The 16,940-nt window shown below is 36.4% G+C and overlaps 2 protein-coding genes across 3 annotated transcripts; both read right to left on the reverse strand.

Moving 5' to 3' along the window:
- Positions 1-2,450: 2,450 nt before the first annotated feature.
- On the reverse strand, positions 2,451-2,972 carry LOC108225860 (type 1 phosphatases regulator ypi-1-like). Its single transcript, XM_017400815.1, has one exon. It carries the CDS (start codon positions 2,970-2,972, stop codon positions 2,451-2,453), a length of 522 nt encoding a protein of 173 aa, XP_017256304.1.
- A 3,441-nt stretch (positions 2,973-6,413) lies between these two features.
- Positions 6,414-16,105, reverse strand: LOC108227896 (GBF-interacting protein 1-like). Of its 2 annotated transcripts, none has more exons than XM_017403279.2 (10): positions 15,751-16,105; positions 13,929-13,972; positions 13,552-13,684; positions 11,378-11,513; positions 10,617-11,203; positions 9,714-10,038; positions 9,258-9,528; positions 8,237-8,329; positions 7,679-8,119; positions 6,414-7,227 (listed from the first exon to the last, which is right to left on the reverse strand). In XM_017403279.2, the coding sequence occupies exons 1-10, from the start codon at positions 15,932-15,934 to the stop codon at positions 6,901-6,903; spliced, it is 2,541 nt and encodes an 846-aa protein (XP_017258768.1). In that variant the 5' UTR covers positions 15,935-16,105; the 3' UTR covers positions 6,414-6,900. The 2 variants fall into 2 exon arrangements, with proteins under 2 accessions (XP_017258768.1, XP_017258769.1); XM_017403280.2 differs by having other exon boundaries at positions 10,617-11,200; positions 15,751-16,083.
- Between the last annotated feature and the right edge of the window lie 835 nt (positions 16,106-16,940).

The raw sequence follows: 16,940 nt of genomic DNA on the forward strand, positions 1-16,940 counted from the left end.
AATTTGTCGGCCTTCATGTCCATAGTATTCTGAAATACCCTCCGCAAGACCAAGTCGCCAACGTTAAATGTCTTGACATGAACATGTTTGTTGTAGGCGTTTTCTACCTTTTGTCGGTACGACTCCAGCCGTACTTTGTTATTTCCCTTAGTCCATCCATAACGTCAATGTCATGTGCTAGTGCATCCTCTCGTCATATGTTTACAACTCGTATCTTGCCGTCGATGTCATGACTTATGGCGTCAAGACAGCTTCAGTTCCATAGACATCACTTATGTGTGTTGAGCGACGTGTTTTTTCAGCTCAGCCTACCCGTCGGACAGCCCCAGCCTATCCATCGGACAGCCCCAGTCAACCCGTCGGACAACCCTATAGTATTAACATGTCAAGTTGTGACGTTGCTTTGCATTATATTTGTAAAGTCCCTTATAGATATTTCTGACATGTGCAAGGTGTCACATATTTGTCATTGTCGACATCATAATCCTATGCGTCTATGGCTTGAAATTGGTTCATTCGACCCTTTTAATTTGGAGTGATTGTAATGTAATGTACTAACACGTAAAGTGTTTTGTAGTATGTCTTCGGTCCATGATATGTAACTTATAGACAATGATGCGTAAATAGTCATCATAACGTGATATGTTGTTTGTAACCGTATATGTCACTTGTGATTGTAATGTGTGACATGTAGTCAATGCAATCTGTCATGACACGCGTAAGTGATGACATGTAAAAATGTAGGTTGTAATTCATGTGTAATGTATTCGACCAAGGGTCGTGACTTGCGTGATTTTGTGGAGTTTTCTTCGACATGTATGTTAAATACGTTGATGTATTTGAACTTGTAATACGCGTAATTGTAGTCGACAAATATAATGTTGATGCACGTAGTATATGTATTCAACAAATATATATATTCGATGAATATATAATTTTCAGACGTTGATGCATGTAGTATATGTATTCGACAAATATATAATTTTCAAACGTTGTCGTATTCGACAAATCTGTTTATTTTCAAACGTCGATGCATGCATTCGTAGGCTAGTTAAAAGGCCTTTCCCTCTTGAAACTTAGCTCGTAATTGTAATTGTGATTATGTAATGTTTATATACATAATGTTGAAATGCATCATTATTCGTAGCGTCGTAAGTTATTTGTGTAATGTGTAGTGTTGTCGTCACCATCATTCGATAATGATCAACCGTAGTAGGATGGGTGATCAGCCCTCCTTGTCTATTAATATGTATCTAAAATATACTCATGCAATATCATGTCACAATAAATATCATGATGAAGATGTCAACTTTATGCAGTTAGACATGAAGACTATTTGCAACAACTTGCATAACATATTTCAACACACATATCAAATCAAGTAGAGTAGCAAGTCATATAGGAAACAAGCATGTGAATCATAATGCTTATATCATGAATCATTCAAACAAACATTTACACGAAGCATGAAATATCATCTAAATGGCATAAGACCAAGTAAAGATCGTAATCAACTTATTATCATATTGCTAAGGCTAAGAGAATAAAGAGGATGAGTTCACTTACATGTGATAAAGTTTTAAAAGTAGCATGTTCGAGCCCCTGAGGACTTGTAATTTGTAATGTATTGTTGAATCAGATGGGAGACGTCGGACACCTCTAGAGGCGTCAATGATTCATGTTCTGTCATAGTGTTGACCTTCGTGTCCCATGTCGTCGAGTTGACATTAATCAAGTTTCTTCGACTTGTCTCAACAACTAGTCCATTTTTGATTCTTTCGTCTATGTTTATCCTTCGTGGTCATGTCATGTCTTTTTACTTCACATCATGTTGAACCAGTGATGTCGATCGTGCTTTGGGTATGCTATATTGTCCCCTTGTGGCGATTTTAGGATAAGTCGTCATGTCCTGTTGAGATAGAAGACTTGGATTGAAATTAGCCACAAAATTAACAAAATTTGTGAGTCAATCGTTGTTTGTGGCTCATAGGTGATAATGTATTTGACATGATCTGTTATGTTACTAGAGTTCATGTCTAGCTGTCACGTCGATCATCATGTCAAGACTTTATGTCCAACTGTCGTGGTGTTATTTTTATACTGTCACCATGTTTGCTAGTCATTCTTGATACTCGACTTCATGTATCATGTCCTTTTTTGAATTAGTTGTCTCTTTTGCGATTGATTATCTTAATTCTGTTTGATTTGCATTTGACATGTATGTGGCTTGACTTGTCATCATTTAACTTGTGTATGTTCAAGTCGAGGCTGCTACCCATCGTGTTGTCGTGTTCCCAAGCGAAGCTGTCCATTCATCTGTCAAAAAATCAATTATGGCGGTCTCTCTCTTTGGTGTCACGTCATGTCCTCTGTGGTGTTTTTTTTGTCGTGTAGATGTCACCCATGTCTTGTTGGTCGTGTTGCGTCACATGTGATTTACTGGTTCCCGTTTAGACGTGATGAGACGAATATGAATTGTTCTCGTCTGTGTACGTCTCCTTTAGATCATGTAGTTCTTTCTTCATTGCCTCCGTTGCATGACTACGTGATTTGGAAGATCTACGTGTCTTTTTCTTCTTTTTGTTCCCCTCGTTTCGTCCTTGTCCACTGTCATGACCCTTGTCACCCCTTTCGTCGTGGTCCTCGTCGTTGATTTCTGGATTCCCCTCTTCAGGGTTCTCCACCTCGATCTTCTCGTCGTACTCCTCCTCTCCATCATCGTCCATGTTCAACCGTCTGGCCACGCTTTTCAGGCTTCCCTTCGATATGGGGTTTGATTTGGATTTAACTGTCGTGAGCTCTCTTTGTAGAGCCTGGGTTTGGGAGTGGAGCGTATCCCTCTCAGTTCTCCATGCTTCCTGTTGGGCATTCACGTCAGCTTGTAGTTTCTTGATTGTCTCCGCCATTTGCCGTATCGTAGGGTTGTCATTCTGACTCGCTGATTCGCTGTGTTGCTGGTCTCCCGTTGCCATGTTGAATGCTTGACAAGTTTCCCACAGACGGCGCCAATTGTTTTAACCAGATTTTGTGAGTTAAATGCCAAGCTAATATAACGATATAAGCGAATCAAAATAAAGTGCGATAAAGTAAATAAGACGAAAGATTGGTGACGCGGAAAACCCTTGTGAGGTAAAAACCGCGGGTGGGCTCGGCCCAGCCAGAAAGATAATTCACTAAGTTGAAAAGTAGGTTACAATGTATACTGTAAGTGTTGGATGCTAATCATCTGATCCTCTACTTTGATATATCTCAGCCCTATTTATACACAAGTCTTCAGCTTTGAATATTATTGTTGCCGTTATACTGCCTAAACTTTCTCCACGTACCCTTCAAAGTCTCTCACTTCTGTTACAACCGAAGCTTGTACTTATCCCTATATTTATGCTAGCCAACGACTGATTCCTCACAACATGTCACTCACGTGCCCCAAGCATCCTTGCTTCCCGCAGTCCTTGTCATGTCTTTTCATCACGTCGTCTTCGTCATGCTGCAGGTGTCAGGCCATGTACAAAACTTGACGTCATAACATTAGCCCCATGATTTTCTAATTAATTATTTCACGTAGTATCTGTAAATTTCGGATATAACAGTATCTAATTGCACGTAATATATACTTATATTTCAAATTTTTTTAAAAATAATTGCTTCTGAAACAAAATCATTAACCTCACCATGCACTCTCTTATATAGTATTCATAACATATTTTTTGTTTAGACTATTCATTAGAGTGATATACTGATGATGTGTTTGACTCAACACAAGATGCTCTAGTTGTTGATGAGCAAATTTCAATGAACTCGACTTGTTGAGAGAATGATTTCAGAGACGGTATTATTGCTTTTTCCATCTCTGATTCTTATGAGAGAATGCAGATGAACAGCAAATATCTCAAATTTATAAACATCATTTCTTCTTTAGAGGTAGATTGTATGTACACTATCCGTTACATTCTTATTTACTGTAACAAGTAGAGTTTCTCCGTTTTGACTATCTCTAAGGTGAAAGTTGGGATGTTTTCCGAATTTGGGTTTATAGTCCAGGATAAATATTGTTGGTTTTCAGCTGTATGACTATCTAGAAAAACAGACTGGTTAAGTTTCAAACTACATGAAGAGATATAAATGCATTTTTAATGTTAGAGAATCCGTGATAAGGAAATTTCATTGAAAAACCTCACCACTTCAAACACAAATACGAGACAAAACAAGACTCTCTCTATATTATATGTGTGTGTGTGTGTTTCTATGTCTCTCTCTCTGTGCGCGCGTGTGTATATTTATATGCATACACACACACACACACACATACATACATACATACATACAGACCTATAATCACATGTAAGTCACTCCCAGATTGATTATAGTTAAAAGTTTTGACTTTAAGAAGTGGAACAGTGGACTTGGCAAAGCTATGAGAAGATGATCCTTAGAGATGTTCTCAAGACTTAACTTGGAACAGATGTCTTGATTTGACTTGCTTAATTTCACGACTTCGTACGTGTTGATAGGAGTGAACACGGGTTGGGTTGGCCAGGTTAGTGGCAAAATTAAACCAGCTCGATATAATCGGTTTATAAAAAATTTAACCTGTTAACCCTGAAAAATATTTCCAACTCAACCCCATTATTCGTACGTCAGGTTAGGTCATGTAGGGTCCGGTTTATCGAGTTTAAAATAAGAATGTATCGTTGATTTTAGTCTGCATGCATCATAACTGTCAGTAGCTCTTTTACTTGATCTAATCTTAAACCTGTGAGTAATATTATGAAAATATTAGATAGATTTATAGGTAATGCAGATTGGTTGGTTACACATACAGAATCAAAGGTTTATGGTAAAAAATAGACGAATAATGGACCACAATTCAATTATTCTCAATGTTCCTGTTGATCTTGTGAAATTTGGAAAACCTTTTTAATTTTTTAATCTAGCACCGGGACTAAAGCTTGGAACACACCAGTGACTGGTCACCCAATGACTGTCATGCAAATTAATTGAAGCTTGTAAAGGAGTTCATTTGTCTTAATAAATTGAGAGGTAATCTATATTATAATATTGCTCTTGCTAGAGCTAAATTAGCTGACATATAAAGGAGGAATTCTTGGGACACTGCCAGCACAGGGCAACCTAAGAACTAAACTAAATGTTCACATATGTTACGTTCATATACTGAGCTATTTTAAATTTTAGTTGTTTACTTATTGAAACTCCAGTTGTAAGACTGATAACTTACTATATAAACTATCATAAACAAATGCTAGACTGAATTAACATATAAGTGGACTAATATAAACGGGTTGGGTTGGGTTGGATGAGGTCTAATGATTTAAAAATCCTTACCCAACCGAATCTATTCTAAGTTAATAAAAATCGAAATCAACTATTTTTCGATTATGAACAATTCGGTTTGTTCGGTCTTAAATAAGACGGGTTGGGTTGGTTTGGCGGGTTAATCAGTTTTTTATTCACTCATACCTATTGACGCTTTGTGCACTCATCTAATTCACAAGCTATCAAATTTCATGTTGCCTTTATCTGATAACATGATCAGCCAATTCCCAATTAGTTATGCTTTAGGTGTTAATTATATATAATCCTAGGATGTCGGTTAGTTATGCTTCAGGTGTTGATTATATATAATCCCAGTAAACAAGACTCTTCTGCAATTCAACTGAATAAGAAATAATTCTGCAACTCCACAAGTCTTTGAACTTTATTTTTCACCATATGACTACTAGTCTCAAAGTGACATAGAAGAGAGTTGAATACGTCACTACCATATTCTCAATTTAATTCATTTTGTGTAATGTTGGTTAAATTCATCTAGAATAGTAACCGCTGACTTAATGACTTCGACAAGTTTGGAAAATATATTGTATTAACATATATCACGAGGTTGCTACAAATCTTACTCATAAGTCGGCTACAACTACAAGACAACAAATCACCACACACAAATTTGCAAGGCAATTCTCTCAATCTACCTTGACTATTGATTGCAAATCTATCGTGACAACTCATTGCAGATTGTTTGTGGTGGTTTGAACAATTACGATATTTATTGCCCGTTTCAATTACAATGGAGTTACAATAATGCACCCTTGAATATGTAAAACAGACTACTAATCAATCCAATGACTATATTACTAACTAAAATCCTTAAAAAAAAATCTCTCAGTTCTCTATGTTTTCAGTTGCCTAATATATACACCAAGAATCCAATTAGAAACGCCAACCTAATTAAAATTAAGGCAAGCCGAAAGCTCACCCACATATAGCCTTTGTGCCTAGGCAATGTCTAGAGAAGCATGGCCAAATATAAGATGCTGTACGGGGATCAATTTTAGCATGCATGTACATGTAAAAAGGCCTAAACACACACCTGACAGTATCTTGTTTTGCAGAGTGAATGAATATATTAAAAAAGCCTTTCATTTGACAAGGAAACTATTTTTTCCACCCCTGGGGATACTCATTCACATTGCCACCCCATCCAAACGTCCCCTAAATTGTTTTGAGATTATTTATCAGAAAAACAGACTACTGAAAAATTGAGGGCAGACTTATAACCCCAAGAGCCAGCTCTGACCTGATAAACCTCCAAAACAATTTAACCATTTGAAGAAATATTTTCAGTCGGGCTATAAAAACATAGGGCCTAACTTATAAACCAAAGCCTGCTCTAATCCTAATAAACTTGCATACAACCATATAAAGGTTGACATACCGTCCCGTGAATCACAGATATAAACCAGCACGGACCAAACACAACTCAATGTATTGATTTGTAGATTAAGTTTTCTTTTGAGGAAAAAAGGGGCAAAGAGAGGAGAGAGGACTTCCACAGATAATCAGCTCCATCCCTTTTAATAAAATTTTCATGGATTAAAAAGGCCTTCAGAAGTTCCCTGTCCAATTCATGTGGCCCAGCTGAGGTTGCTGAAAGGCATTAACTTGGGCTGCTGGCCCCCCTGCAGCCAATCCAACTCCAACATTACCGCTCACAGCAGGATGATGCTGACTGGGGATTCCAGCAGGTTGTGGAGTATGGTACATGCCCGGAAATTGAATGTGAGAAGATTGTGCTGCTGCATTAAACGAGGCGTGACTGGTATGGGATGGCAAATATGCAGCATGAGGTGTTTGTCCAGTCATATTGTAGTATGAACCTGATTGCATAGTAGGTAGGTCCCTCGGATTCATCCATATCTCAGAAGTCTCAGCCTGCCGAAGATCAAGTAATCAGGCACCATAAACAATCCACTATTCATACACTTTTTCGGAAACAAATAATAAAGTAAATTATACTAACCTTACAAAAAAAGAAGTAAATTGAACTAAGATAGCACAGCAAATAAACAGAATTAAAAGGCAACAGGAGGGATCATCAGACTGTTATCATTACTTCATTAGTGATGGCATAGTTCTATGGATAATGGAGCTTGAAGCTAGCCATTCAGGTGAAGGCCACTACGCCGAGATAAGATAATAGTGAAGAACTGACGATACCACCATGACATAATTCATTGATATAAAAGAGCTTGACCCTATTGCAGCAAGATAGACTAAACAAGCACCGATATCACAATACGAGTCTATTTATCAAGTTGCTTTTGTTGTATTATGAACAGATGCAGAAAGAACAGAATTAAATAATGTAATGAAAAACGCTCACCTGTGGATTTGGAACATAAAGATTCCCATCTTTGTACTTCAGCCTAGACGAGTCTTCAAGTCCTGTTGCACTACCAGTAGGAGCATTGATAGGATAACCATTTGGATTAGTGAAGTTACCAAACCCAGTTGGGCTACCAGTGGGGACTGGTTTGAACTGCTGGATTCCATACTTGACCCCACTTCCAGGCAGATGGGAGCTACCTCCGGGCATCAGTAAGTAACTGTTGCCGCTCGATGGATGAGGATAGGAAGGGTTACTAGTATAGCCTGCTGGCACAGCCATTGGTGGAACATAAACTGGGGAGAGGAATTGACGATATGGCATAATATTAGCATAATGAGAAAGATGAACTTGCGGGTACATCTGCGCCAACTGCGGCTGTTGCACCATGGCTACCGTGGACGATGGGATGTTATTTACTGTATGTGAGCTTATTGCCTGCAACCATACAGACAGAAAGGAAGAAGCAATCAAGAGCTAGATTTGTCATGCCCATATGTGCAAGAGATATAAACGAGATGAGAATTTTGAAAGTAAAAGTGAACTAAGTGTTACCTCCTGAGGAAACTGCATACTTTGCACCCTTGCAGTTTCATCGACTGATGATCTAAAATACGGAATATCATACATACTCTGAGGATCATAAGACTGTATACAGACAACCACAAAACAGTATGTCAGACTGAGATTGGAAATCAAAGGCAGGTTTACAAAAATTCTACGTATATGTGAACATAGCCTAGGGAGATGCAAAAACTACTTGACCCTACACACAAGTAACCTGAAAAACATATTTATTGGAATTAAGTTAACCAGAACAGGATGCATGGATATAAGAACTGTGTATCACTTCCAGAGATTTTATGACCAGCAAGGACCAATACCAGCACTGAGATCATTGTTTTTGGTAAGTTGCAGTTATTGCGAATTTTCCTGTTTATAAACCAGTTATTTCCCATGTTCCCATTTTATAGCTGGCTTAGTTTTCAACTTTTCATTTAGCCCGTATGATTAAGGTGTCAGTTGATTTATCTTTGAAAACTCCTGTCCTTCCCATCTATTCAGCAAATTGGATAGCTCGAGGTAGCTATTCTACTTTAAGAAAACAACCTAGTTTTTAATTGTCTTGTACTTAATTTATTTGTATTATTCTACCATTTGTTTGTCCGGCATCAATAAGTTGATACCAATGTAGAAAATAAATAGCAACATTGTTCACATTTTATTAGGTAATACGATTAATTAGTTAATAGAACATTATACGGTTTTCCTAGTGTGTGCCCATGGGCACATGCTAAGCGCGGAATTTTATATGTTTGACTCATTTTTATTGGCTCTCATATCTTAATAATAGTGGACCCCCCTGCATATACAACCACCACTCCAATCAAAAACTCCCAAACATATAAAGTTTCGCGCTTAGCATGTGCCCAAGGGCACACACTAGACAAACCCATTAAATTACATTTTTCGTGAGACAGTTCACTTTAGAAACAAGTACAAACATTATAAACACCAAAGTGCAAACCCAATAGAATAGCATACAATATGTAACAAACTCATTTATGGTACTCACAGAAAAAATTGGTAACTGGGAAGGATCCTGGTGCTGTTGTGACTGAGATGAAGTGTGAGACTGACTGTTATCACGTACCAATTCAACCTCTGCTTTCTTGTCCATATCCTGAGTACCTGAAGATTCTATCCTACTGGTCAATTGCTGTTCAGATACTGCTGCAGATGCAGGGGAACTGCTACCAGAATTGCGAACATGTTCATCTCTCAAGTCTTCTTGCTTACTTCCAGAAGATTCATCACCAGAAGACTCAGGAGTAGCAACTGATACACTGTCATACATCTCACCTTATCAGTTTTAATTAGGGTGTTGCAAATCAACTAGACAATAACATTGTAAAAGAACCACTATTTGTATAATGCTTCAAAATTGATATATATTCCCAATCATGAAGAACTTGCAACAAGACTCACACTGCAAGCTAAAAAGTAAACTGCAGGTTTTTGAGAAACAAACCTTGCTGAAGGATCGATCAAAGGGTCCTCTGCATTTTTGACTGCTTTGAACCCCGGGTTTCTGGAAGGTTCAAACTCTGTACCCACACTGCCAAAAGTCACTAGAAACCTGTCGGTTGCGGAGACTCGTATATGTGGAGCTATAATCACATTCTCATTGTCAGAGATGTCTATATGTGATGGCAACTGAGTTGATTCTGTTTCCGAATTCTTTAAAGCATCGGCGGGAGGGGAAGCAGATTTTGATGGCGTCCCAATAACTCCAGGACCGGTGCTTCGTTTTTGGGTTGATTTAGGTTTCCACTCCTTGTTAGAATGAGAAGAAACTACACATAGACCTTGTGATCAGTTCATAGGAAAACTAAATACATATTTCATCCTGACTAAAAGAAAAAGGTTTTAAAATGCCTGGAGTCCTTCAAACATAAACTGGCAGCAGTAGGGTCATTACATTAAAATTTGCAACAGGCAATTCTTAGTGATTAAGCATCTTCTTCATTTTTAGAAATCGAGCTCTTTCGTGAGGGTGATTGGCTTGGGATAAGAGGAAAAACTTCCCCCACGGCCAACCCTCTCCCCTTAACATTAACACCATATTTAATTAATATATTTATATAAACAAACAAAAAAAAGTGTGCATCTTTTTCTAACATTAAAGTCATCCATACTACTGTAATATAATACTCCCTCTGTTTTTTAATATATTACAAATTTATCATTTCTAAAACAACCTTCGAAGTTTTACCTTACAATCATCAAAAATCCAAAACAGTTTTGGAACAAATGGATAGCAAGACAAGGCAACTTAAAATACAAACTTGTGTTCCATGCATCCGCGCTAGAATGACATTAAACAGCTAAACAGTATTAACACAGGAGAAACAGTTCGGCAGAAAATGATTACCTTTTTGATGACCCCCAGATTGATGCTGTTTGTTAACCTGCTGATTATTAACAGATGGCCTATTGACTGGAATACTCTTCAAAGTCGAGTCATTAACAGGAGCTTGACTAGGATGGCTGGTTTTAGACATGGAAGCAGAAGATCGAAATGAATCTCTTGACGGACCATCACGTCCCAAATGTGTATTAGGAAAAGAATTAGATTGTGGTGATGAACCTTTAGACGAAACTTCTGTAGACAGACGACGTACACCAACTGCCCCAACTTCACGCTTTATCGCTCCAATGTTAGCAGCTGGTCTGGAATCAGGAGAAGGTACATGTACAGGATCAGAAGACGAAGAATATACCCCTGCCACAGAGTTGTTTGATAAAGTTGCAGATAGATGGGAATCATTTGTGCTCTTAGTTTGAATCTGTGTAACAGGCTTTATAACTGCCGGTCGATTATCCTCCAATGATTCTTTCTTATCATTAATCTGAACACCCCTTGGCAGCCTAGGCTGTGTATCAGTAATTCCATTTGAAGATTTAGTTAGATGACGCCCAACTGTCTGTTTTTGGTCATTAGAAGTCAAGTTCAAGCTGCTGACAAGGGAAATAAATAACATTTTCATTCGACAAAGATGAGGAAAAATACAACTCAAGTAAATGTAGAAGATTTAACCAAAGAAAAAAAACAAACCAGCCGACCAATACATTCCTAGAATGGTAAATTTGTAAAGGGAAAAAAAATAACAAGCCACGAGACATATACAGTACCTCTTATTGGTGAACTTCGGGACTTCTACTTCATTTGAAGATATTTGGCTCTGCAACGGAGGCTTTATCTTGCTGCTTGGCTTGTGATTAGTCCTATTGTCCCTCACAACACGGAACTCTCTGCTAGCCTTTGCATCTATAGTAAGAAAGCAACAATTAACAAATAATAAAAATGTTAAAAGCCTATATTATTAACGACCTAATGAAGAATCTCAGATAAGTATACCAAGAGTGACACAACAGAACAATGAAATTCAACATAGAGTACTAACTAAATGTGCAAACCTATTAGGAAAGCCAGTAATAATCTACTATATAGGCAGGGTATAGTAAGAGGGGTACTTTGGTCTTTCTTTGGTTAGTTAAGTGGTACAAGTAGCAGACTACTATAAATACCCTTGTAATGTGTCAGGAATTTGGGGATTCCTTTAGTTATTTAAGTGGTAGAAGTAGCAGAGAGCTGTTTGAGACAATTTTTGATCTTTTCTATTGATAAAATGCACGATCAACAAGTAAAGTAGAGATAACAGCGCAAATAGAGAGAGTTAAATAGAATTCAGAAAGAAATGAGACAGATAGAGACAGAAAAAACAGAGATTGAGCAGAGAGATAAAATGGGGTTAGCAACCCTACAGAGAGAAAGTGAGAATCAGTTATAGAGAGAGAAAGTGAATTTGTGGAAATCATTTCATTTCATATATTCAACATAAGTGGAAATACAAGGCTTATCATGTATTTATAGGCAAACCTCAACTGTAACTAACTTCTAGTAATTAAGTGACACAACTACCCTTACTAAAGTATACTACTGTGCTGATACTGATAAGTATATAGTAACATCTACAGCTGCGTTCACTTGGATGGAATGGAATGGAGGGAGAATTAAATGAAATTTATACTCTAAATTGGGGTGATTGAAGAAAATGTATATAATTTTCATTCCTTCACCCATTCCATTCCTAACTATTTGAACTACTAATCTAACCCACATGTTGTGGAAGGAATGGTCATTTCACTTCTTTATCATGTTTCCTTACAATCTTTATCATAAAAAATTTAGACTCACTTATATATAGTCAATATTTCATACACATTCTTCTTTCTTCATAAAACTTCTTTACAATTTTTCAAGTTATTCCCCGTCATTCCATTCCATCAAAGGGAATGCAACCTAATGGTAATGTGCCGAGTACTAATCCTGACAACTACTATTAGCAAGTACTGCAACTAAGATAGACCATTTCTGACATAATGTTTCCATTTAAGATTCATCATATGAATATATGAGAAGATGTACATTTCCATCACTTCTTTCTCTCGATATAACAGAATCTGTTACTTTCTCTCTCTCTCTCTCTAGCGTTTCTATGTCTAATTCTCTGTTCTATGATTTTCTTTCTCTTTGCTCTGGAATCGCTCTCTGAATCTCATCTAATTCCTCTGTCCCTATCTTGATTCTATCCGTTTCTCTAGTTAATCTGTTACTTCTAGCCTCTAAACACAGAAAGTTACCAAAAAGTTACAGAAAATCACTTCAGGAACCTTCAATTCGTGACAGAGTATGAAAGTAAGCATGCATGAATAGGTAAAAGAGAACTGAAGATCAATAAGACAATTAAAAAACACAAGAGCCATATACAGGTAGGTCGGGACATAAAGTGTATGAACCAACAGAAAAATGTTCTTGCCAATTAACATAACTAGACTAGAGCAGAAGTAATTAAATTAACTAGACTAAAGCAGAAGTATGACAACTTAGTATCCGTATACAGAATAACTTAATATCTATGGAGTCTAACAATTTGGTATCCATACACATATCCTAAGTGGGTTATTCATAGTTAATGAGCCCGTATAGCAGGAATCAGAACCTCAATCCTGTACGTTAGGGTTTGGTTAAGCAATTTGGTTGCTTGGAATGCGAACCTCATTCAGCCATCCCCATCAGGTAGGTTAATCATTCCCTGGGATTTTATAAAATTTCTGTTCACATTTATCACCATTTTCATACCCTTCATTCTCATTCTAATCGATGATCCAAACGCCCACTAAGTAATGCTATTTCAATATACACGATACATTTTCCAAATGAACTACATCTTTAACAATTACATCAGCAAAGCTGGAACATAAAGAAATCTGAACATCTAATATAAGATTAAAGGTTTTTTTACCTGGCAAAGAATTCCGGATAATTCCTTTGCCACGGATAATGTAATCAGAATGTGCAGTGTGTTTGCTCCCTTGATTTAAAGATTCACTGTGCTTTTTCTGTTGTGATGCAGTATACCCCACGTTCATTGTAACCTGACACAAACACTTAGTATCAACCCATATCTTAAAGTAAGAAAAAACCCATCTAAGTAACATTATCAGGTTTAAAAAATAAGATAGTGATCATGGTACAGTTTTATGATGGTAAAAGCAATATTAGATATTTTCTGCCACCAGGATTGCAATATTAAGAATGCATGACAAACCCTAATCGTAATATATAAAGCTAACTTTCAATTAAGAAAAACATGTGAAAACAATTTAGTAATAAGTGTACCTCTTTCCTCTTGTCTCTTTTTCTTTTGACCTCATGAAATGGATCTGAATATGAACAAACGCAAAGGGACAATCAAAAAACAGACGAAATGATAACATAAAAGCAATGGAAAAGGTATCATGCTACAATGTAAAAGAAATTCCACATTAGATCCAGTAAACCATAATGTTCAAGTAAAAATACCATATAACCTGAAAAATATTGAGCAAAAACAGTCCATATAATTCTTGCATCCATATCGGATGTATATATACCACAGAAAATGACATTCAAACACAAGAAAACAGAGCAAATATAAATCATTAATTTTCACAATCCAAATTGAAATATCATCATAAGTAATCTGATAATGCAGCTGGTAAGGAACAATCTAACCAGCAACATTTTTCCATCTAGAACAAGTAAAATCGATCAAGTTTATCACAAGGCACAAAAATCTCTCAATATTAATATGTACAGAAATCAATAAAAATGAATTTTAGCTAGTATTACCAAAGGGTTCTAACTAAGGGTATTTCCCTTTACCCATTTACAGAAAATTTAGGGCTCAAGCCTTGTCAAAGGCAAATATGAGCAGTGTGTGTTCAATTAGCAAAGAAGGAAGACTGGTTACTTTTATTATGATTTTACTATATAAATAGTTACACACCATTTGTCAAAAATTGATAACGATCAATCATCTATACAACAATATTCAAATTTTCAATCATGGAATTTGCCATCTTTGCTAGCATTTGGAGCGAATATTCAAAAAGAGACTCCCATCTCATAAACAAGTCCTGCTGGAGCAGATAGTAACTAAGATAGTTGTAAATGCTTACTCCCTCCGTCCCACTCAATTCATACAGTTTTTTTTTTTGCATTGCTTGGCAAGCATTTTAACGCTTCTATAATATATATTTCTATAACTTATTTATAAAACTTTTTGTTTCTGAATAAAAATTTAAACACTAAATTTTTATTTTGAAGATATTTTTTTAAAAAAATAATTTATAAAACTACATTTTTTAAGAGCCTTATACTCCGTGCTGAGCTCTCTGTCCCAAATGTATACTACTCACCGGGATAGAGGGAGTATACATTATTATTCAAATGCAAGTGCATGTGTAACCCAAAATCTATATAACATACAAAGATATTTTAAAATTTTGATATATTCATATTGGGAATCTTGATAACTAATAGAATCATTCTAAAGTCTTTACCTGCCCCATAAACTACGCACTTGGGGATTCTGGTGATTCATGAGCAGGTCCTGCTTCTACTGCCATCAACTCAGTTTTACGTTCTGACTAAAATGCATGCAGAAGTGATGCCTTCGACGACGGAATTTAATTTGAACATAACTCCTAGTCTTCTCAAACTTTTGTGAATTACCACATAACATAAAGTGGACACTAATTTATGACAATCCTAAGTATCCTTCACTCCAAAAGATTATTAAGCCACTGAATACTAATTTTACATCAAAACTTTAGAAAATTTAAGCATTTACACATCACATTCTTGAACAAGCCAAACTTACTGATTATCCATCCCTTATTCTAATTTGTCCTATAAATGTTTAAATACAAAAAACTTCATACTAGGAAGAATGCTAAATATAACAGTCCTTCTACACTTATAAAGGTCATTTAAATGTCTCGATATTAACAAATTCAATCAAAACAGGTTATCATTTTCATTTTCGTAAATAATTTTTCATATGCTAAGCATATACAAAGACCAAAAATCTACAAAAAATCGTTAAAAAACAATAAAAACAAAAGCTTTGAAGACAGACGAAACGAGTAAACAAACAAACCAAGGAAAAAAAGGGGACCTTGATTGAGCAATTTCTGGGCAGTTTCATTAGGATCCATATTAGTCTCTTTAAGGGTGGAATAAATTTCAGCATCAGAGTGATTACCCACAATTTCTTTTATGGATTGGATTGTTTTTCTCACGCCAGCAGACAGTATTTGAGGCCCCCCATCAATTCTTGAAGTTGAGGAAGAAGACACCATCTTTGAGATACTTGAAAACAACCCAGTTGGGATAGTAATCCAATATCAAAACAGGGTTTAACAGAGCCAATAAAAGAGCGAGTTGCATTCGATATCAAATGGGTTTTGTGTGATTGTGTGTGTTTATATATAATAGTTGAGAACGGCTCAAGAAGAGTTATGGGACGCAAACAAGGGTTTTGAAAACCAAATTACCCCCTAATGCTCTCACTAGACCAGCCCATTTACTTTTATTCGGGTCGGATCTTTCTTCTGAGCTTATTTTTTTCTCTTTTTTTACTTTACATAAATCAGGAATATTGTCCCAACTGTTAGGAATATTGTCAATGGATTGGCCATGTTTCATGCGGTTTCAAAATAGTTTTGGCACGGTAACTGTATTTTTGTGGTGGGGATGTTCTGAATTCGTGTCATGATTGTCTACAATGGTATTACATGGAGGTGAGGGAAGGCAAGAACGAGGTTTTGTTGGATTGGTGGCGGTTAGTGTATTACACAAACACAAGAAGGAATCAATTTAATTCAAGATCATTGTCGCCGTCATCGACAAACGAGAATTGTTTAGGTAAGTCCTGTGTGAAAAAGGCCATGGGCTAAGGTATTATATTAATATTATATCACACACTATTTTATTTATTGTGCACTAAGTTGAGGGTCTTCACGGAAACAGCCTCTCTACTTTAAATGTAGGGGCATGGCTGCGTACATCTTACCCACCTTAAACACTGCTCTAAACGGGATATACTGAGTATGTTTGGTTTGGTTTGGTGTTAGAAATATTTGTGGATGTCTCTAAAATTTTCTAGTGCATGTCATTTGGCTTTTCAAGTCCTTGTAAACATTTTATACCTATAAATAGGCATCAAGTTGGAGATTGTAGACACAACAAATTATAATACAAATCACTCGTTAATCTCATCTCTAGTATCTTTCTCCTCTCATCTATAATTTTTCTTAGTTATCATATATATTTTATCTAATACGTTATCAGCATGAGGTCGCTCAT

The sequence above is a fragment of the Daucus carota genome, chromosome 6 (assembly GCF_001625215.2).
Source record: "Daucus carota subsp. sativus chromosome 6, DH1 v3.0, whole genome shotgun sequence".
NCBI lineage: Eukaryota > Viridiplantae > Streptophyta > Magnoliopsida > Apiales > Apiaceae > Daucus > Daucus carota.